Here is a 24,000-nt window from a genome sequence, read left to right on the forward strand (position 1 = left end):
CTGTAAAAATTGCAATTTTTTTTTAGGAAAGGAAATGGCACAGTATGTCTCGCATATCTCGGCGGACACCTGAACCGCGCCGTAAGGGAAGGGAGCAAGGTGGGAGTGAAAGAGACAAAGAGATGCCGCAGTGTAGGTCTCCGGGATAATTTCGACCACCTGGGGACCTTTAACATGCACTGACATCGCACAGCACATGGGCGCCTTTGGCGTTCCGCCTCCATCGAAACGCGGCCGCCGCGGTCGGGTTCGAACCCGGGTACTCCGACTCGGTAGACGGGCGCCTTAACCACTGAGCCACCGCGCGGGTCCAGGACTGTGTCTTTTTTTCGTTTTTATATCAGGTCTCGCCCAGCACATAACGGACGTGCTGGACAAGTGTCTGAAGGATGGTGATGCAGGGTTGGGTTTTGGGAGCCAGCCAGTCATTGAGGGAGACAGGAAGGGCTTGTGACGTGCTGCGCTGAGCGTACATGCACGGGATTATTGGATTGCTGGACATTCCCACAGAGCGTGTGTGAAAGACGGGAAGTCCCCGCAGTTGGGTAGGGGGTAAGGTAGGGGGATCTGGGCACCTAGTGAAGTGGTAGATTGTGAGTGGGGCTACAAACAAGGGAATGGGTCTGTGATCGCCTTAGTACACAGGCGAGCGGGTCATATCCCGTGGGGGCGGAGGTAGAGCTATTCTGTTGTCAGCAGGTTCTTGCAGTATAGCGTGCTTTTTTTTCCTTAGCGTGCGTCTTCCGCGCCGTACTCGTGCCCTGTAAGTAACTGCAGTAGCGGGTGACACTGTGCGCTGTCTCGTTCCCCGGTACGACTTCGTGGCCAGGAATCCACTGAATGAAGATTTAGATGCGTTAGTTTCGTTGCACATGTTAAGGCCCATCTCCATGGACACATCCGAGGCGCACCAGCGCAGCGCTTACGCGCCCAGCGCCGCACCGCGACAAGCATCGGAAAACATATGCAACTCGATGGCCTGTCGCTGCTACCGCGTTCAGCTCGGCTCGGCGAAGCAAACGGCGCGGAGGGCCGTACCGGATGCCGAGAGAACTGCGTTCTGTGATTGTTTACACTGACCCCAAACCAGCGGCCACTTCCGGCGCAGGCGCGAGCGAGGTGCGAATATCTGACATGGACAGATATTTACCAAGCGCCAGCTCGCGTCTGTGACTCGCGCATGCGCAGACCGGCTCCGGCGTACGCTGGTACGCGTAGGCGCTGCGCTCGTGCGCCTCGGATGCGTCCATGGAGGTGGGCCTTTAGCGAAGAAAGCGACGTGTATGAAGAGGAATGTGTCCTTGCTGGAAGGTCCAGCATGCGTCTTGACTGTCCGTCCGTACCAGGACCTTGTGTTGGTGCAATGGGAGTTCAATGGCCACCATGATGGCTGTTAGTTCCATCTGTACTAGAAGGTAGGTCCAGATGTAGATTCGTGTTGTGCCAGTTTTCGGACACTACTGCCGTGAGCGCTAATTCTACGCTATGGCTGGCATCCGTGTAGTAAATACTTTTAGAACAGGGTGACGCTATCGGTTAGGGGCATAGGGAAATAGAGGGGGGCCAGTGCGGAGACTTAGGACAATACCGCCCCTCCCTCCGGTTACTGTCCTGCGCGTGCGCACTGGCCCCCTGCTATTCCCCTATGCCCCTAACCGATAGCGTCACCCAATTCTAAAAGTCTCTATTATAATAAATGCAGGTGACGGGGTAGCGAGTTTTCAGTTTGCTGTAGCAGCAGGCCTTCGTTCTTTGTGGTTGTCGATGTTCATGCGTGCAGGTATGGGGCCCTGCAACACTGAGAACGTGCTCCCATGGGGGATTGGAGGAGGCGCGACGGAAGGGAGCTCCAAGGACCGAAAGTGCACTGCGAACGCGATGCGTCAAGCAGTAGCGCAGTGAGGCGGCGGCACAAGAACCATATATCGAAAGTATCTTTCACAAGCATCCCCTAAACCATACTGCAAGGTTCCACGTGTTGCTGTCCCACACACCTTATGTTTAGCTTAACGGAGATGTACAGCGTTCCTTGTAGCATGTTTGTAGTGATCGGCACGAGCGCCATGGAAGCTCAGCCACCGGATGGGCCGCTGGACCTGGCAAATATGCCAGATGCTCTCAGTCGGCAGCTAACATCCGGCTTGTCTGTAATTCCGAAAGAACGTGTTCCTCCCGTCGGCCGTTGTTGACGGTTGCGCGTGCAATGCACAAAGTTTCTTAATCCGGAGGTAAACTGTACGAAGCAGAGTGAGAAATCCTGACATCAGTTTTGACGAATAGGAAGGCGCGAAAGTGACGTCAGAATGATGTGAGGGGAAGCTCTAGTTTATCTCTCCTAGCTTTATGAGCGGAAGGAGTGGGGGATATTTTGCTACTTAAGCGCCACGGCATCCCTTTCCGTTAGTCGACTTATCTGGAGCTAAGTGGGCAGACCCCACGCTCCAGTAGCCGGTTAGCCGCGGAGACGGCGGAGAGAGTTTGTCCACTGCAAGTTATTGCAAATGCTCTGTACATATTTCCTGCTTATCCCTCTCGAGTTTCCGTGACACCCGCAAGTCCGAAGGCGAAGAAGACACACGTTAGAAAGGGTTTTTAAAAAGAAAGAACAATAAAAGTGCCCTGGCGAAGTGAGAACGGGAACGAGGAACCTACCATCACTCATATATCAGGGAACAGCTATATACCATCCCTCATGTCGCAGCACAATTCAGGCTCGCACGCCGCAGCCCAAGCACTCATAACCCGGGCACCCCAGCTTAGACCCGAACGTTGAGCAGAAGCAAGAGCGGCTGCATGATCCAACGGACTCATGAAATAGGGGGACCGCGACCATCAATTTTAGATCAAAGTGTTTTCATCCTCATCACCGGGTGATCATTTTACAGCGAAAAGCAGTTATAGGGAGAACCCGTCGGACATTATAGAGAAGCGCAATCGACTCTGTGCGTCCAGGCAGAACGCGATATAGCGAAGCGTCCAAACCGAACATCGCCGCCAGATGAGCGCAGGATATGTTCGGGAGATGGATGCATCCGGATTGGTCTAACAGCAGCGGGAACGCAGCCGCGAGGACCGCTTTCGCTCAAGTGTTCAATGCTTCGACAGAAAAAAAATGATTTTGCGGAAAGGAAAGACGCAGTAACTGTCTCGCATCTCGGTGGACACCTCAACCGCGCCGTGAGGAAGGGGAGTTGCGATTATTACATGCTGAAAGTGTGAACGAGTTGGTCAAAAAGGGAACAGCGCTATAACTGTCTCCTTACGAGGTATGAAGGAGGTAGTGAAAGGAGTGAAAGAGAGAGTGGCGCCGTAGTGGAGGGCTCCGGAATAATTTTGACTACATGGGGTGCTCGAACAGCGCACGGGCGTCTTTTGCGTTCCGTTTCCATCGAAACGCGGCCACCGCGACCGGGCTTTGACACCGCGTAATCGAGTCGAAACGCCTCTGAGTCGCTCTGTGCGCGTCTGCGTGGGGATTAAGTAATTTAAAAAACATGCGGTAGCAGTCTCACAGTGCGCAGGCACCCAGACCGTACCATGAAAAAAAAGGGATTAAGGAAGGGGTGAACCGGCTCTTACCAGTGGCGGACTACAGCATGAGCGTAGTCGCTGTGTGATTTCCTGCAGCCGTTCTGGGCTACTGAGAACTTTGCAGTGCTAAGCAATATCCATGCGGCTCAACACACCCGAAAGCAGACGCAGTGAACTACAGTTTGTGCCCAGTATACGACTCAGTAACACCAGCACATGTCTGCGACAAGCGCCGATTTCGAGGGCGAGAGGGAGGGCCAAGGGTTTAATGGTGAGAGTGCGGAAGGAACGGCGAAAATGGGGGCATTTGCCGATCTCTGGTAGCATAAGAGGGTTCTCGTACAGCTTCCGCCCTCGCCGTTCAATCACGTCCCACGTGACTCTCGCAGTAATACAGGATGTACCACGCCCGCCGCTATGGGCGAGGGTGGCGCTGGTGAGCACTCTGAAGGTTAGGTTACACGCAAACATAAATACCCCCGAAAGTTTGTTTTGTTTGTTTATGGGTTTTAACGTCCCAAAGCGACTAAGGCTATGAGAGACGCCGCAGTGGAGGGCTCCGGAAATTTCGACCACCTGGGGTTCTTTAACGTGCACTGACATCGCACAGTACACGGGCCTCTAGAATTTCTCCTCCAAAGAAATTCTAGCCGCCGCGGCCGGGATCGAACCCGCGTCTTTCGGGACAGCAGCCGAGCACCATAACCGCTGAGCCACCGCGGCGGCTAAATACCCCCGAAAGTAGAAGACTGGACAGCCGTCGCCGTAACTCAGTTGGCAGAGCACGCGAAATTCGGAGGTCGTTGGTTCGGATCCCACCGGCGGCCCGTGGCTGTTTTAATGCGTGAAGCATTTGAGGGCTCATATGACCAGAAATTTTTGTCTCGAAGTGACGCACGGAAAGGAGAAAAGCGCAAGGAGGACAGAAGGGGCGGAGACGAAAAGCGGAAAGGGGAAGCAAGGGCGCGCGTCTGAGAACCGGAAAGCGGAGAAAGAGGCGGTACGAGAGATACGCGGCGATCTTCGGCACATGAAAGCAGCTGCGTCCGATCGCATGGACGAACGCTGAAGCCACAAAGTGCACGCGAACGCATTCCGCCGCATCAGTTACATGGATCGCCCCATATTTTTTTTCTTTTTTACTTTCAAATCAATTATCTTTCAGCCATGAAGTAACTACACCAGTAATTTTTCATTTATCAACACCACAAGTTAAAAAATGGAAACATTCCCTTATGCTTTCTTTGGTTTATATGACTGTTCGCTACCTTCATTTGTGTGTCATAACGAGCCCCTTATTTCACTGTCGTTGTCAGCTCAATGTCAGAGACGAGTATACTCAAAGTTACAGAACTCTTCATGATAAACTTTCCAATTAGTAAAACAAAAAAAAAATTGCTCGCGCGAAACGCTTAGGGCTACTCTACAGCGACAGCGCAGTACCAAGATCGACTCGAGAAAGCTTGATCCGCTGCACTGCTGGGGGCACGGAACCGTTCAGAGCATGCCAGGTACCTTCAGAGAATCTCGGAAAGCAGCGAATCTCAAAAAAAGTTACAGACGGGCACCTGTCGACAGTCCGGGCTGGGCGGAGCAACCTCTCTGTCCCAACTGAAGTCAGACGAATGGGCGTCATATTTTCATGCAAAGCTGTCGCTTCCACTTACACAATCCACTAACTGTCCAAACTGCGGAATCGCGAGACCACCACCGTTGCTGATCAGGGTCGGTGGGAGACGAGGACGCCACCCCAACGCCACGCTCGTCGTGATCACTCCGCACTGACAAATTTAAGCGGAAGTTTAAAAACAATACTTGATAAGGCTGACAAAAACACCGAGTCCGAAACCGACGCGCACAGTTATTTTGCAACATACTGGGTAGTCTTACTTGTCCAAAAGCGGCCCGCATCGCGCAGTGAGCGCCATTCTTCGCCATCGTTCAAACTGAACGATTTGAATAGTCGCGGTAAGGAGCGAGTCAACCGCGACCACCACAACCGCCGGCGCAAGATTGCACAAAATCCTCGCGACGTGCCGGCACAGGCGAGCTCCGCCACCGCTGTGACCCAATGTAGCGGAGAACCTCTGATTCATGATAGGACCGAAGGCTGTCGCCCCAACATCCTTGGCCGCCATCCTGTACAGCGGCGCTGGCTTCGAGGCACCTCGGTTAAGTTACGGTGAACGCACAAGCTTCGCAATCAGGCGATATCGGTTCGATCATACGTGCTCGAGAACTTGTAAACAGTCGTCCCTCCTCACCTGCACCGAGCTTCCTCCTTGCCGTAACTTCTTCCACACTGAACTTGCGCAATGAAGGTAAATTTACGTCAAGAAACACTGAGCGAGGGCTTAGAGGGAACGGGCGCACGCTATTACGTATGTCACGTCTCACGCACTTCGCAATCAGATGCGCATTTGCCGCATCCTTCCCTGGCCATGAAATTTTCTGACGAAGAACTGCACTGATCACACCCGCCCGCTCATTTTTCCCCCGAGAATAAGGTTCGGAAAAAAAAATTGCGCATGCCTCTGTTGCATGCCTGATGCAGAAGTACGCATGAGTTTGGTCCGCTCTCATTTTTCGTACCTGTACGCACGGTACAGGTACGAACGTACAGAACTTGCGTCTGTCTCTTCTTTTCTCTCATCTCGTTTGTCAGCGCTGTTTCGTCGTTTCAGTTAGATACGAACGTATCTGTACAATACAGTACATTTTCTGACTAGATCCACGTCTAAGGCGCTCCGACATCCGCATGTGTTTACCGCACCTCCTTGAATTCATGAAGGCACGCTTGCAAATGCCAGGACGATACTAGCGCTGGCTTGACGTCAATCTGACGTTTTGATCACCGAGTCTACGTTGTAGCGACCGTTGGCACTGGAGAACGCAGCCCACCACCGCGCTCTTCGCGGCGTGCATTGTGGAGACCAGAACGACTCGTGCCGTGGAACGTTGCAGCCCGATCACCTGACTCGTGAAGAGTAAGGTGATCGGCCGGGATCGAACCTGCGTCTTTCCGGTCAGCAGCCGGAAAAAAGACGCCGGAAAAGTGGTTTCGGTTAACCACTGAGCCACCACGGCTGCTACGACAATGATTCGTTTTTCTATGCCGGCGTCACACCGAACAACGCGTTTATCCCCACTTCGCAAGGGTCACTAAGCTCACACACTATGCTGGAAGCAAGCGGGAAGAAAAAAACAGAAACGAGGGTTAATTTGCTTAACAAGTTTAGTTTATTGGGGGTTTAACGTCCCAAAGCGACTGAGGCTATGAGAGACGCCGTAGTGAAGGGCTCCGGAAATTTCGACCACCTGGGGTTCTTTAACGTGCACTGACATCGCACAGCACACGGGCCTCTGGAATTTCGCCTTCAAGAAATTCAGCCGCCGCGGCCGGGATCGAACCCGCGTCTTTCGGGTCAGCGGCCGAGCGCCACAACCACTGAGACATCGCGGCGGGCAAGGACGTCGTTGAACCGAACAATCTTTTATAACATTTTTGCTGCTGTTGTCTGGACACATTCGGGCATACGCTAGGGCAGACACTAACAGACAAAAAAAAAACTTTCGAAGAAAACTTTCACGCCATTCAGTGCATTTCATTCCACCCTTATGAATGAACGACTCGATATATCACTGCCGGTGACTGATATTCGCCCATTACACAGCAAGGTTTTACTTCACACCCAGTGTCCCTTTACAGCCGGAAAGGACTCAAAACTAGCCCAAGTTCGCTACCAAAAAAATATATATATCTTTCAAAAGGTTACAGACCTTACAAATGTGAAAAAAAAAAAAACGCATTCCAGAAGGAGCCGTTGCCACAAAACACGGAGTAAAACCAAATCATCATAAAGGTAAACAAACGCCGCCCCCCACTTGCCGGCCGGATTCGGCATTCAGCTCGACGAGCGCGACCACGGAAACCACCGCAATGCGGCCTGCAGGGGCCTGCGGCGACTCGGTACGAAAGCGCTTTGGCATATGGCGGCCGCGCGCTCCGAGCAGCCCGCCGCAGACGGGGTCAGGGCTACCCCACAAGCGCGACGCTTTTACAGCTTGTGGAAACGGCCGTCCTGGGCCCCGCCCACAGGAACATGCAGGAGGCAGGTCCTCCTCCCGGCCCAGTTCATCCGAGCGTAACGCCCACGGCCACAAGAGCGTCTAGCGACCCAGCAAACCGCCAGCCAGCCGACCAACTGCGAGATCTGGGCAACTATTCTTGGAATTTGGAAATCGCAGGGGGCGAACGAGTGCTTACAAAGAAAAGCTACGGGAGCAGCGCTCACTACCACCTGTTCTTTTATTATTTTTTTTTAAAGAAAACAGTACCTAAAGCTACAAGTAAATATTTGTCGAAACGTGACGCGTGTAGACAATCTATCTGCAAGGAGAAATACTCTTTTTTTCAGAGAGAAGTACTATAAAACATTTCCAAATTTCGCGAAGCAAAGGTAATAGGTCCCTCAGCGCTCCTTATGCCAACATTATTCGCGGCACCAAATTTTCGCGAGGTCTATGTGATTCGCGAAAATTATAAGTCGTTTGGAGTATATGAACCCATTATGCACATGAACAACAAATTTTTACATGCGTGTTTTCTTCTTTTGAGTGATGCGTTAGACATTAAAATTCATGTATCATCACGTGATATTCGCCTGCGACCGCTAAATAATTTAAAATTGAATTTCTTCCCTCATGCTGTTTCAGTTTCATCAACCGAACGATGGCTGTGACGTGTAGTTGGTCTTTAGGTCACATGAGGCGTGAAAAACGGCAGTATAACCGCTGATACGTCGTTCGCTGTCACTGTAGCTCTTGAAGCAGGCTGGTCCAAGTGTTTTAGTGAATTAAAACTGAGTACCAGCGTCTATACAGCAGGTATTTCCGCGTCTCACGTGGCTTGAAAGCCAACTACACGTCACAGCTATCGTTCGTATGTTGAAACCGAAACAGCATGAGAGAAGAAATTCGATTATGATTTAACAGACGCAGGCGAATACCACCCGGTGATGCACGTATTCTAACGTCTAACGCAGCAACTGAAAGAAGAAAACGCGAGACTAAAATTACGTGCCTACAGTCATTTAAAGTGCCTGATGCACCATCACGCGTGCGTGAGTTACGCACGCCTACCCTTCTACACCCCTACCTCCTCACATGACAGGTAGCCACAACCGGCTTCTCCAACACTCTCCTCGCGGCTGACATCCCACACACCTACCCAGAGCTGTACAAAACACTCCCGACTGCCAAGTTATGTTATCATATATGACAGGGGTAAACGTCCAGCCACATTTTTTTCGCGCCATAGTTAGAATAAAAAAAAAACGTAAATAAAGGAGGGGGGGGGGGGGGGTCTATGCGATGCACAAATGTGGAAGGCGGCAGTAGGCAATATACACAAGAAACAGCCCACGACGTACTAACGTCGTTTACCGCATTTCAATGAAATATATGCGGCTGGATGTCTATCGCCGAAACCGGACGTTGTATGAACACGCGGCCGCGGGAACACAGAAATAACCCCCAAAGGATATAATAATGCGCACCTGTTTGTTTGCGCAGGTCAATGTCTGCAATTGCTCGCCTTAATTGTTTCAAAGAAACCGACATTTGTCAATTCGCACAGCAACAAAAGTGTGCGAGAGTAAGTGGAAACGTTTCATATTTCAATAGAGAAAAGCGCAAAAGCCACGCCTCAGTATACAACTATATCAGAGACGGAGCTAGCCTTAATTCCTTGCTGAACGCTATACAGGGCGTTTAAAATTATTCAATACAGATTTTTCTTTGAAAAGCCGAGAATGATACGTCTACGCGGTCTGTGCAGGTTGATTCTACGGCATGACGGACATTATTTACGTAACAGAGTGGAACCAAAAGACGAGCAAACTAAAATAAAGTGATCAACAGTTTAATTTTTTTTTGTTTTAGGGAATAAAATTATATTGAGAAATTGAAAGCTTTCGACACAGAAGTCTAACCCAGTTAATAAAATTTCTGAATCAGGCTACTGAGTCGGAGTTCCCGGGTTCGAACCCGGCCGCGGCGACTGCGTTTCGATGGAGGCGAAACGCAGTAGGCGCACGTGTGCTGTGCGATGTCAGTGCACGTTAAAGATCCCCAGGTGGCCGAAATTATTCCGAAGCCCTCCACTACGGCAGCTCTTTCTCTCTTCTTTCACTCCCACCTTCCTGCCTTCCCTTGCGGCGCGGTTCCGGTGTCCACCGTGATGTGAGACAATTACTGCGCCATTTGCTTTCCACAAAAACTAAAAAGCAATCGTGCTTCTAGATATGGGGCGCAGAAAATACGCGTTTGGCAGCATGTTAAGCTGGCTTTCCTACGTTACAGTTTCAGAAAATGGCGTCGCTGCACGTGGTATTGCAACCGGAATCACGTCAACATCATCCACGCCCTAAAAGACGTAAACTGTGTCTGCATTTGATTCAAAGAACGCCTATTTTATCAATGTGCAACGTGGAAAAGCCAACTTAAAAGCCCTCAAAAGCGTTTTTCTCACGTTCGATATCTCGAAGCTGGGCTCGCCTTCGATTTTGACGGTCTTCGTTTTCGCCATATAACCTTGCGCCATAAAACTAAAAATAAAAATGTTAGTTAATTTTAGTTAATTATCAGTCTTCAGATAATTAATGCCCGCCTTCGCGTAAAATCAAACTACAGACACCACAATGAAGCATCTTTCACTGCTTTTTAAAGAAAAATCTGTATTGAATAATTTGAAACATCCTGTATATTGCCTACACGTACCACGATTCGAACCATTTGTATTCGTGTTGTGTACTATGCGATGTATAGGCACCTCAAAATGGTCGTATTCTGTTCTTCCAAGAAACAGTCAGTTGTGAGCCAGCACTCGTGCCGTTTATTTTATTATTTTTATTATTCTTATCAGTTCCCATTCTCGTTCGTAATTTGCTCCCGTACGAAGGATCGACCAGCTGGCAAGCTGAGCCCAAAGCTTTGCCTGTGGCGTCCACTTCAGCGCAGCTTGTGCAGCGTGGGACCTGGGCACGGAACAAGGTCGGGACGACCTGCAACCTCGCGCCCTACCGCCGCTGAGCGTCGCCGTGGGAACGTGCGATCGTCGTTAGACGGGCCATTTGCATAAATCGGTGTACGTGTACTCCGCTGGGCTGATCGCATGTGCTAATGTAACCACTCCATCATGTGCCCGAAATAAGCCTGTGTACTCCGTGTCAAACTGCGAGCGCTAGAGCAGAAAACACGACACGAAACGCGCCGGCGTAGTTCCTCGCAGAAACGAATCCGGTTTAAGCGGAAGAGGTATACTACTTTTGCTCGGGCGTGCTACGATACTTTTGTGGGTCAAGTTAAAAGTTGGTTCTTGGCAAAAAAAAAAAAAAAATGCCTTACTTTTGTTCGGGACAGAGACGGTAATTTAGACCATGGCCGTATGACGCAGAATAACGCAGTCCCTGGGGACACCAACGGCGTTCGCGTCAACAATGCGCAGGACGCAATCGCAGACCGCACGTCATTCCCATCGTGCCGGCTTTCAATAGACATTTCACCAGGCAGTTCGGGCGTTCCTTCCGTCCTTTTAGTGCGTTACTGTTTACGCAGCTCGAATCCCGGCTTGCGGCGGTGATCCGACGCATTCGTAATGTGTTTTGCATACATTAGGACCTCACTTCTGTCCACACCGTCCAGAACCATCCGCATGGTGCAGAATAGCAGGCCAGACATACTCAAGCCAAGCACTGACAGCCTCTAAAGCCACAAGGCAACCTGACCAGGTCGAGCTAAACGACTGCGCCTTCTATCACAATGAAAAATACAAAGCTCGGCAACTGGGGACAACCGCGTGACACATGGGTTCCCACAGAGTTCGAACGTAGGGTCCACCACATGCGATGCCGATGTTCTACCACAAAACTTGCACTAAATGCTTGTATGCGAGGTGAAAACAACCGTAAGAATTCTGAACAGCGCACGATGTAGCGCACGATGCAGAACAGCGCCTTTCTCCACATTTTTTCTACGCGCTGTTTCGACACACTGACGCCATACCAATTCGCCCGTCAGTTCACAGAAACGAACAACCGCAAAAACGCAGTGTCCCTGCTGCACAAAGACGATATACCAGCCATCGCGGTCACTTTTGCGAACTGCAGACGAAAAAAACGCAAGCTTTTTTTTTTTTCAATGCACAGTCAAAGCGGTGAAGATAACAAATCTCTGCTGCGCGCTGTTTCTTCAGAACGATGCGCAAGACATTATAGCAAACATGAATCATGGCGAGGAAATCGCTTACGCCTGGTAAATAATTTATCCGCCCATGCATTTTGGTCCCAGCAGCCTAACGGTACTTGTGACCTCAAAAGTAGACTGGTTCAAGGCGTTATGTGGTTTAACGTCCTAATACCACTCAGGCTGTGAGAGTAAAGATCACATACAAAACCTGCACTGCAGTTACTCCTTTATAGCTTTAGTTCGCTCAAAATCTAACGCTTGTCTACTCCAGAAGATAACCGCGACTGAAACAGCTGTCACATTGCAGCTTTTGTACGCTTCATGCGATTTCCACTCTACTTGTGGAACGACAGCCACTGCTCGGCTGCTAAAAACCGAAGCTCCATGGAAAGAGAAATTCAATTACAAATTATCTACCTGGTGCAGGAGAATTCCAAGCGTCGTTTAGTGTTGTGTATTACGCACCGTTCCCAAGGAAGAAAACTAAACATTTGCCGCCTCCACCCCATTAGCGAAATCCTAGCGCATTTTCAATAACGTCGCGTTCCTTCTTCATCGAAAAGAGCTGCACACTTCAAAAGGCGATACATGTGTACGTTACGCCTTGGTTCGCTGCGTAAAAACGTTCACAGCGAACAACGAAAGCAGTCTTTAGAATGGCGATAAAAACGGACTCCACTGTTTTCATTTTTTTTCTTTTCCCATTTTGTTTTCCGGAGATTGTGCTAAGGTACCCATTAATTGAGGGACACTGAAGCCTGCATCGATTGCGTACCGCGTTATAATAACGAAAAGAGCACTCTCACAGAAAACGAAGCTTTTATAAGCAAAAAAGGGCAAAAGAACTCAATACAGGTGTCGCCATCACCGGCCGATTTCGCAAGTAAACTGCGCGCTTCGACGCTTATTTAACCGCTGATCCCAGAGGCTAGTTTACACCGCCACTGACTTCAAAACGGTGGCAGCCATTCACGCTGTAGACGTCACGAGTATGACTCGAGTCTGAGCGATTTTCTGAGCGATAAATTCCTATTTTGCTGTCGGACAAACGTTAAGGCAACCAGGAAGAACCAGAGGATCAATTTTTACTGATAAGAGTTTTTGATGGAGTTGACAATTAAAGGACTACAGACACCCAATTTTAGTTGAGTGTTTTCTTCTCTGTAATTACGCTAAAACATCGGAATGCGTGGATTACCACCTGGTATTCGCCTACATCCGCTAAATAATTTGTAATGAATTTCTTCCCTCACTGGGCCTCTTTGATTTACCGCGCTCGGGCAGCCCGCTGTCTGCCAGAAAGTTCGCCTCTGACAGGAAAGCGCATCAAGGAACCGGCGATCACGGCTTCAAGGTTACCGCGGATCACGGAGGACACGAGCTCTCCGTAGCTTCCGTTCTGCTGCGTCTCATTGCTACGCACGCGTACGGCATAAATAGGCTGCTTGAGATCGATAACAACGACCTGAAGTTATTGAGGGCTGCTGCAGACAGCAAAACAAACAGCTGATCGTGCTCGCACCCGTATACATCGGCGACGACAACGCCAGAGTGTGCCTTCAGTGCACAGTGTGCTGTGTAAGCTTCGAGAAATCCTCAAAAGCATGCGATGAGCAATCGCAATCTAACGTGTTTCAGTCGACACCACATAGGACGGAAAAACTGCCCGTCCGTTGCTTATCAAACGACACGCCCTACTCTCGGATTATCGCGTGTTTGTTTACTATGCAGTAAGTATGACTGGTATGACCACAAACGATCGACCCTGCATGGTGATTGACTCTGCTGTGGTCGTTGCGATTTCTACGCTGGTGAACTGCTTCCTGTAAGCTGTAATCAGAAAAGAATCAGGATACGTTCCGTTCAACTGTAGTCTGTCGGCCGCCAGCTTTTGCTGCGGGCAAGGAATGCGCGCATAATCTCGACAAAAGCGCATATATCAGCTTATTGAACGTTCATCTAGAACAAATTAAGCGGGTGTACTCTACAAATTTAGCTGCGTATCGTATCTGTAATGCTACAGCTTTACCGAAGAGAAATGGCACTGGAATGAAAGGTGCTACAATCAAGCCCTGCGTGTCGGCGCCTCACGTACCGCGTGCGCTTCTATGATCAGAGCTGGAAGATTTTTTTATATCTTTAATGAGACAAACGCGAGGAGATGCATGCCTACGGTACTTCTCGGATATTTTGAGCTTATGTGGCAGAAGGCCCGAGCATCAAGCTGTACAACAGTTGGCGACGACAGAATCGGCACTCGCCTCGATCGGCTGCCGTAAGTGAAAACTGTGTGGCCACATATATGCCCGCAGAGGTGCCTCGAGCAATGTACTCGCGAGGGCTTTTAATAAGTGAAATGTTTAAGCCAAGCGTTTCTCAAAGCATATCCGCCTTAGCACTGCGCCGAACGCAATGAAAACCATACGCTCTCGTATCGCGCTAAACTACCACCTCGCAAAACATGTTCAGCACATGCATATATGCGCGCGTCTGGGCGCATACTCAGAGCTGGAATCTGCGGCTGCTCTCGTGAAAGGCCACGAAGGCCACCGCAATATCAGCCGGGCGCACGAAATTAAAGAAACACTGAGGAGAAATTGAAGTTGGCTTGTATCGACAAAATACCAGCTCCTGATTACAAAAATGCCACTCATACTGACAACAAATCTCTTGTAACGTAGAAAAGAGCAAGAACCAAAATACAGGTATCGCCGCCACAGGCCAAACTCGCAAGTACAAGCGTAATGATGTCATAGGACAAAACAGTGTTGCTAGAACCAAAACTGGGACACGAGAAACCACAAATCACTGAGGCGCAGCCAATGCATGCGTAAATCTCCTTGACGTAGTCAGATGGCGCCACGTACCGGGCAGCTACGCGCGCGCCTGCAGCATCGGGACCAATCAGCGCCTGCTCACCGGCGGTAGGCGGGCTCCCCGTATTCCGGTAACAGTAACAAGGTACACGGTATGCTAAAGGTGTCTATTTACGAGAACTTCGTTCACGACTTCGAGGACGGGATCCATCGTAACGCTGGCAAAACGCCGGTGCAGACGTAAACGAAGCGACGGTAGCGACGGCCGCAATAGCCGATAGATGCCTTCAACGTGCGGCCGGCGGTAGCTTTCTTTTCGGCTGCTCCTAGGCCGCTCTGCTGGCCGCCAGAAATCACGGAGTCTGCGTTACGTCATGTTCACGTCACTTAGTCCTGTGTCGTCATAAGAGAATCCCAAGTTTGAATCAGAGCGGCGGGAAAAACTTTTTCAACTTCGAATACAAATTTCTTAGAAATAATGTATATTTCGCTACCGGCCAAGCGGCAACAAAGCCATGAAATGCCGAACTATCAGATTTTGCTATAAAAAAAATATTAATAGAGCTCTCCTCACTGTCCCTTTAACAGCCGAAATATTTTGTGAATCAGAAGTATGCGATCGTGATATGAAGCGAGCATTGTTTGGTTTGGTTCATGGGGTTTAACGTCCCAAAGTGACTCAAGCTATGAGAGACGCTGTAGTGAAAGACTCCGGAAATTTCGACCACCTGGGGTTCTTTAACGTGCACTGACATCACACAGTACACATGGGCATCTAGAATTTCGCCTCCATCGAAATTCGACCACCGCGGCCGGGATCGAACCCGCGTCTTTCGGGTCAGTAGCGGAGCACCATAACCACTGAACCACCGCGGCGGCGAGCATTTGTGCTTACGCGGTGGTGAGGCGATCGAGATATGATCGTACATACGCACGCAAAACATATAAACAGCGATAACTACCGCAAAAGGTGTCATTGCAGGCGACACAGACGATATGCACCGTGGCCTAGTCGAAACAAGCGCTTGCATCGCGCAAAACATCGCATGAAGAACCGCGGTCCTTCTAGTCCATATAAAAATGGCCGCGCGAGCTTCCCGCTACCATAGCACCTCTCCGTCGTCTGCTAGTTGCCCGAGCGCTGCCAGCACAAAATCGTCCTGGCGAGTCTGGCTGTCCGCTGGCAGCCCGAAACCGCCCAGCCAGAGAAAAACTAACGCGTTCTGGGCAGCCACCGGAAGTGCGCGGAGCAGCCAGAGAAAATCAAGCGCCTGGCGCCGCGCTCTGGCAGCCCGCAAGCAGCCAGAGACGGATAATCTACGAGGCACGGTTTCATCAGCCAAACGATGGCTCTGACGTCAAAGGTGGCTTTAGGTCACATGAGACATGAAAAAAAAAAACTGGAATATAATCGCTGATACGTAGTTGGTTGCCATTCCGGCTCTTGAAGGCTGCTGGATTAAGAGTTGTAGTGAATTAAAACTACGTGTCAGCGATCATATTGCAGTTTGTGTCATGCCTCACGTGACGCAAAGCCACATTTTATGTCACAGCCATCGTTCGGTTAATGAAACCGAAACGGAAACACTGTCAAGAAGAAATTCAATTACAATTTTTTTAGCGGACGAACAACCACGGGTGATCCAGGTATACTGATGTCTAACGCATCATTTCAAAGGAGCAAACACGCAAACAAAGAAGTGGTGTCTATACTCCTTTAATCTCTTCAATTTTCCCCCGCTCTTCCCAGAACTGCCTTCCTTATTTGGCCTACAACAAGGTATTCTAGAGAATGCGAATTTTAATCGCAGCATTTTCGATTCCCATGTTTCAGCGCGCGTTCCATCCGTAGCGGCCGAATGGGACAGACTGAGTCTACGTGATCCCAGAGGACACCAGCCTCCAGTGCACCGCCGAATCGTCAAGCTGCGGCTGACTGTGCAAACGAAGGAACCACAACGGCGGCAAGAGTCGGAAAATGCCAGCTTCGTGAATGCAGCAGATGGAGGTATGACACGCATACGGGCTGAACGCCACGATTAGGCGGCGAAAGCGGAAGCGGCAGTGAGAAACGGCGATCCGTTTCATTACTTTTTTTTTCCCCCACTCCCTTTCTTGCTGCTTCTCCAGGAAAAGGGAAGGGAAAAAATAATACCAACGGCTGCGCGATGGCGAAACTGCGGGCACTCCTGAAGCGCGCCGTGAGAAGGGAACGACCGTTAGGCCCTCAAGCGGTGTTGGCGCCGCGCAAGATGAGCTTCGCGATAACGTGCCGCGATCGGGAGACTCCGAACGAGCCGAGCTCACTTTTGGCGCCATTTTGTTTCGCTTCCTGGAGCAGGAAGCCGTTCATGCAAAGGAGAGGGCAGGGGGGGGGGGGGGGGGGGGGGCCTTCCAATCACACATCGGCGGCGAAGGAGGAAGAGAAGGGACAGCGGACATGACAGACTGCAATGCCAGGCACAGCCAAACTCACGCAGCATGCCCGTACCGCGCGCGCGCACGTGCGCGCACCGCGTCCCGCTCGACGCGGCAGCCTGCGCGGCACGTGGTGTTACGTTCCGCTTCGGTGCACCACCACGCGGGGGGAAAAGCAAAAAGTAAACGGGTCAAAGGTGGTAAGCAGCGTCTTCCGCGCAATGCTTCGCGTAGTAGTGTACCCATCCAGGGCACGAGGCGCGCCTCGAGATGAGCTAAACACTTACTCAATGCGCAATGCAGCACGACATGCCGGCGAAATTCGGCGACACTCGTCACACCGACACGCCCATCGCACAGTCGCCGCACATTTGCAAGTGGATGCACGTTCGTTTTGCCCGGCGACTCTCTGAGCGCGGCTCCGCGATAACGAAAAGGAAGAGCCGGGCAGCGTGACCACCCTTGAAGACCAGGAAGAAGTCGAACAGGAGAGTGAGCGCCGGCGAGCGTTCGTTTCCGCCCGCGACGCTGACTGAATCCGGAAGTTAGCGCCGCGCGCACCAAGCGCTCACCTAGATAGGTGTTTGACGCTCAACGGTTTCGCACTGCGATATTTACCTGTGACCTGCTCAGTTCCCTTCTCCGAACGAATGAAATGCTGGTGGTTATACCAGCACGGAGAGAGCGAGGCTACCAAAACAAAAAAAAAAACGGGAACCACAGCTCAAATTCACGGGTAACTGTCACCGATATACGGACGTTATTTGACACCTTACAACGTTACCCTCCAATCACTGCTTTCAAAACACATTATTCAGACATCTCAGAACAACCCTTCAATGAGCCAAAAAAAAATATTGCAAATCATTGGCTTCGTTTCTAAAAAATTGCAAGGCTTGCCTGGCTAACAAATTATAGCAAAATGCACAACTACTGCCTGTATCATTAGTTCCTTTTACATAAGCCATCAATAGCCCCCTTTAAGCTTTTCACAGCTTTACAAATTTAGCTTTACACAAAGATTTACACATTTAGGAGGAGCTACAATTCTTTGCTAGATTAATTTTCTTCTGGCCTACACCTCCAGGACACACTTTACCTGCAGAAGATCCTACAATCTTACAGATAGATGTAATACTCTTTTTTATCTCCATGGCAGATGGAGGCCAGGTTGACAAGTGTCAGTAAGCAAAACCTTAGAAGAAAGTGCTGCCAGCATGCACAAACATTTTACATTTTCTCATTTTTTATCACTTCACACTTCCCTTCACCATCTACCTTCCCCTACCCTCAAACAGCCCACAGGAAGCATCATTTCAAATGTCTGCATCACTTTCCAATCACATGTGGCACAGATGCACAAAAGAAGGAAGTAATTTACTGAACAAGTAAAGGAGGTGATGCAGAGACCCCACACCTAGTTTCTTTGTACATTAAACTATTCTTCTGCACCTTGCTGTGGCAAACAACACCATAAGTCCACAACGTCAAATTCCAACCCTGGAATGAGCCACGCTTACACCATGTTTATGTTATAGCAAGAAAGATGTATTAACTCTACACTCACAGCAGTTGGGGGGCTCACACAGCACTAGAAACTATTCAAACTCTACTATCCGCTAATGATTAATAAGGTGACTCTGCCTTGTCCTGCAAAGAAAAGCACAACACGGCTACGAGGAGCAGAGGATCAATCAGACCTGGGAGGCATCCGGACTGGCCTCAAGGCGACTCCGCTGGCTGGGTGCCCAAAGACTTTGCTTGTGCACTTCTGTCACATAATGGTGTGAGGCTGTGATGGACTCATAGAGCACTGAGAAGGCAGCTACTCCCAGGCACATACCAAGCATACCTGCATGGGAAACAAGCTTCTTATGCTCTGACTGCACTAGCCTGAGTACATGTCTGTCCCAAGAGTTAGTTGCCCAGGAGATAATTTCATCCAAGTGGCATCACTATGCCACAAAGACCCACTCATGTTCTGCCCAGCAGCACACACTGCACGGCTTAATTTCATTACCAGAAAAAGCTGTCACAGACAAGAGACTGTCAGAAGCACAGCTTTAAAAAACAAGGCTACCACCATGAGTCATGAGAATCAGTACACTGCACAGCAGGAACAGTGAGGTGAGAATGCAGAACCACTCAAAAGTCTTATTACCACAGATCTGAATAACATGCCTACCTCTGCCCTTCTGGGGGCATGTCACCAGAATGTTGAACATGGAACAGAACAAACACACAGCCATGCTAAAATCTGAAGTGATAAATACATCTGCCACTTGCAAGGCAGGCTTTTTAGAAAACAAACAGGGATCACCTCCAAGAGAGGATGCAGACAGGCCTCGAAACAGCAGGTTTTCCACATGAGTGCTAAATTCAAAGTATGACTGATGGCCCATCACCTCCATCTGTGCAGAACGAAATAAGCACGAGCACACCATTAACAAGGCAAAAATGGTAGCAGATGACTCGTCTCATAAAAATGCAAAATATGTAACTTGGACGAACATGAAACCAATAGCTTTTGCTTTTGTAAACAAATCATAAATTAACTCCCACACTTGTCACCAATGCCAGGGGCAAAAAGGAGCAGCAACAGCTGCACTCCTTAACAAGATTCCATTATTCCACAGATCTTTCATTTCTTTTTGTTAAACCCAACACAGCATCTGCCCTCAGCCCATTTTGATAAAATTCTTATCTGCAAAACATGAACATGGGGGATTTTACTTTTGGCATATCTAGTGAATGTAAACACTGCTTACCCAAGAGAAAGTCCCATATTCAGCTACTGCTCACAAAATTTGGACAAAAATAAAAGCGCCAGCTTCTTGTGAAAGTCGCAAGCTGGTAGATTCCCAGTATAGCAATGCTGATAAGGTCCTCAGAACAAAAACGTGCTTAGGATATTGAAAAATTCATCTTCTTGCCTTGGTCAGTGAAGTAGCTCTGTGCATGCAAGCAGAACAATTCAATAGGAATTTCTCCAGTTTCACTTTGCTGCCCGAGCAGCATGTTCTTTCTTCCTCACAACTCCAGCATATATATTCCTTTTACTTACCAGACCTAGCACCTTAGATGCCTGTATGCTAAGGAGACAGCAAGTAAGGTATAGATGATAAAGAGCACACTTTTCTGGTTCCATCACAAGTGCTATGCACAAGTCTTGTACACAATGGAACATGCAGTCATGACCCCAAACAAGAGTTCTCCACATTACTAAGATAATTCTGCAAATAAGGCAGCAGCCAGTAATACAAAATAAGTTAAAAGGGTACATTTTTGTTTATTGTGCTAAAATGATCAATATCAAGCAAATATTTTTTTTTGTTAGCATTTGACATCTTCAACAAAAATCAGCCTCCTGAATAAACAGTAGCACAGGCAACTTACAAACTAGTCTGGAAGAATTTCTAGTTCTGAAAATCAGCTAACATGAAATAACCATTGTTTTGTTGAAACCATAAAATCAGACTGTACAGAAGAACTATACAGATGAATAAAGGTGCTCTCTATCTAGATACACAGAAAGAATCAGGCCTCAGAGGGTATGGGTGGCAAAGCCTGGCAGACAGTGAACAATTTTATGACAGAAATATATCAAAAGGAACAAAGCCTAGAAATTGTAACACACCTAGCAAAGTGACTTACAAGCATAGAACATCCCAAGAAAAAATATGTACAAAGATAAGGCATTACACATTCAAAAGAAATGACAGCATGAAGTTTATACAATAATGAAAGATGATGACACTTATAGAGCAGGTAGCGCCATAATGATAAACCACAGATTTTTTCAGCCTGTATTTTTTTTTTGCGTGGAATACACTAGGCGGTAGGCTATCCAAACAGCAGGTACATAATACTGCCATGTACGCATGCCATATTGTGCAGAAACGTATGGAATGGTGTACTGACTGTACTAAAAGCATTCGTGGAGCTTTTCGAGAGTGGTGATGAGGTGAGGAGGTGGGTTGTGGGTGCACAGCCTTCTCCAGCTAGAGGGTGGGCTCAGCAGGTAGCCAATGCTTCTGGAGGGCAGCTGGCTTTCCCACTGCCCTCCAGCTGGCTTTCCCACTGTGTCTTCAAATGTGATTTTGCCGTTGCTTTTTCGTTTCACTGCTGTGTGGGTTTCTAACAGGAGGCCTTATAGAGGCCTTGTGCAGGTAGGGGGTTAGTGGTCGGTGGACCTTCTGGAGGGGCAAAGGTGGTATGGGGAGGTGGATCGTGGGTGGGTAGCCTCCTAGATGGGAGGGGGGGGGGTGCAGTGAAGAGGTCGCTGGTGAGTGGTGCTTTTAGAGGGGAGGCTTCACTTTTAGAGGCTTCACACATACAATGCCAACATTTTCACCGAGTGCCATTGGTACTACTATCACAGTAAAATCTGCACACTACTCATGCTTTTGCCTGTGCTGCTTCTTTTTCCAACATGTCGCACACCTGCTACCAAACTTGTGCCCATTTCGTACACAAAGACTTCTGCTAACTACATTAGTTCTGGTTACTGATACTTAACCACAAAAAATAGGTGCCACAAGTTTGAAAACTACGCAATAAACACCTTGATGTAAGCAGTAGGGTACAAGTAGCAACGATGGTAATTCTAGAGCAGGTGAATCTAAGTGTTCAATGGTCATTTGATGCCACTATGTATTACAATAATGTATAATTCAGCTAAGGCTGCAATTTACTGAAATAAGCTTCATTGAGTAAGGAGACTAAATTGTACAGGATGACACAATGAATACAAGAATAAGGATATAGAAACCGCACCCAATTTGTTCTCTCTCATGCCCAGCACATCGATCGATCGTACTTCCAAGCTACTGAAGTGGCAATGCTATCATTCACCTACTGATGCGCAAACAACGCACTTTACATTATCATGAACCACTGTTTTTAAGAAAACCTCAGCCTGTTATAAATGCTTAAATTAACATAATCAGGTGCTAGGCTGAACGCATTCCCCCCGAGCCAGCAGAGCTGGTTGGAGGCCTTTCAGCGTCTCCGACCTGCATGAAATCCGGTCAAGGACCAGGGACGCCGGTCGACGAACCCGGACCACGAAAACACTTCCGCGATGGGTCCACTTTCTCCCGCTACCCGCACTGCCGGCTTCCGGGTCCAGGAAAGTTTACGACGTCTGACCGCCAGTGCGCTATTTCCCCGTTTCAAGAGACTGTGCCCGCTACCTTTTTGTCTTAGTATTCGTCGATACTACAAGCTCCAATGTAGACAGCTTTGACCATGACCAATGAGCCAAAGGTCAACTCAACTGCGTCCAAGAGTGTGTGTAAAGCTACGTCAACATCGAACTGTGCCGGTGCTTTCGCAAATGCAGCAGCGCTGTACCTTGGGACATCAAGGTCGACCACTTGATCGGAAAAATAGGTGGGTAATACACGTGTATCTCATCTATTATGCGCTAAATAAATGCCGCATATGCTTTCGCAGTCAGGGACCGACAACTGTGTAAAGTTGAGACCGGATAAAAATGCTTCTCGCTCGGAGTCAAACAAAGCCGTCTGTGAGGCACGGGTCCATCATCTGCTGCTAGAAACAGTCATGCAACGCCCGTAAGGAGTGCAATACAGTCGTCAATCTGTTTGTCGCTACACAAGAAAATAGCGTGCACAGAGCACACAACGCACACCACGAACTCCTCCTACCTGCAGGCAACTCCTCGATTCGCGTTGCCCGCCACACTGTCAGTTCACACATAAAACGGGCTCAAAGACAGAAAACACAACGCCCGTGTACGTCGCTTTAAGGGGAAATCCAACAACACAATACGCCATGAAATACAGGTGACGCCGGGGAGCTAACAAACAAACGGAGCCAACACTCCAGCGAGGAGGCAGGGCGAAAAAAAGAACATCCTGGCAGCGTGTTTTTCAAGCAGCGCGCTTGTCAACGGCCGCGGCGCAACGCACTGCCCAAACAACTGCACTGCAACCTTGGAGACCAAGGGGTTCACGCCCGCCGGCCTCAAAGTGGTAGCGCACAACTCATGTACGGACACTACTAAAGCTGCGGCCACCTCGGCAATACAGAAGCCAGTCGTCGATCACATGCGCATGACTACTGACAAGTCTAAACAAATTCCTGTACAATCAGCGGCAACGAGCTCGCGAAAGCCAAAGACAACGGCCAGAAAACAAAGTGGGGCTTACCTTCAGCTGACGGTGGTTGGCGCTTGCCGTCCAGTGAGCCCAACTGCCGCCGCGCTGTGTGCGACGGAGCTAAACTTGGTATACGCCAGAAGAAAAGCAAAAGTGAAGAGAAAGCCGGTTGCAATCCAGTTTTCACTTTCTCGAAGCCGCCTCAGCATCACGGCGCAGGCAGCCGCGCGTAGGCCATCCGGATCGGGCGTCCTTCGCGGCGCCGTTGCCATGCCACGGGCGATGCTAGCGCAGGTAGCGCCGCCTTTCCGCGTTTAGGAGAACTGCGCCAGCGCGCGCGCGCGTCCAATGGGAGCCTCCATAGAAAAGTAGGCTCTCGTCGAGGGACTTTACTCGAGCGCCGCCGCTACCGCCGCGCCGCGTACGCGCCGGCGCCGCTTCCGCGCCCAGTGCCCAGTCCGGCGGTCCGGCCGCTGGTCCGGCCGTTGGGAACGCGCAGTTGACCATGTGCGTATTCAGTTGTTTGTTCTGCAGTATATTAAGCATTCTGCGCACCTTTTGCTTCTACAAACGCCCATATACGTGGTCTTCGACTCGCTGACATAGTTTGAAAAACCAATAATGGACTTGAACCTACAGCGGCGTAGCTACGACCAAAAATGATAAAGATTATTTGTCTGGCGCAGCGACAATCGCCATTTTTATGAGGCCGTTCACATGTAGAGCAAGGGGGGAAAATAGCCCAAGCCCTTCTTGACCCCAAGTCACTTTTTGCGCCGCGCCTGATATGCCATCGATCTAGTGCATAAGCTGCTCCTACATCACTTTATTTATTTTTATTACATGCCTGAAATACCTCTAAC

The 24,000-nt window shown here is 49.4% G+C and overlaps 1 protein-coding gene across 1 annotated transcript in view; it reads right to left on the bottom strand.

Moving 5' to 3' along the window:
* Window positions 1-23,451, bottom strand: part of LOC149352489 (protein SLC31A2-like) — a 27,956-nt gene extending 4,505 nt beyond the window's left edge. The window contains exons 1-3 of the mRNA XM_089581681.1: window positions 23,189-23,451; window positions 19,333-19,423; window positions 18,713-18,864 (exon numbers count right to left, since the gene is read on the bottom strand). Of these exons, the coding sequence (XP_089437807.1) occupies window positions 18,713-18,864; window positions 19,333-19,423 (243 nt within the window). The 5' untranslated portion in view covers window positions 23,189-23,451. The remainder of the gene's footprint in view (window positions 1-18,712; window positions 18,865-19,332; window positions 19,424-23,188) is intronic.
* Window positions 23,452-24,000: the final 549 nt, after the last annotated feature.

This window comes from Amblyomma mixtum, chromosome 3 (genome assembly GCF_055824585.1).
Source record: "Amblyomma mixtum isolate Tamu chromosome 3, ASM5582458v1, whole genome shotgun sequence".
Lineage (NCBI taxonomy): Eukaryota > Metazoa > Arthropoda > Arachnida > Ixodida > Ixodidae > Amblyomma > Amblyomma mixtum.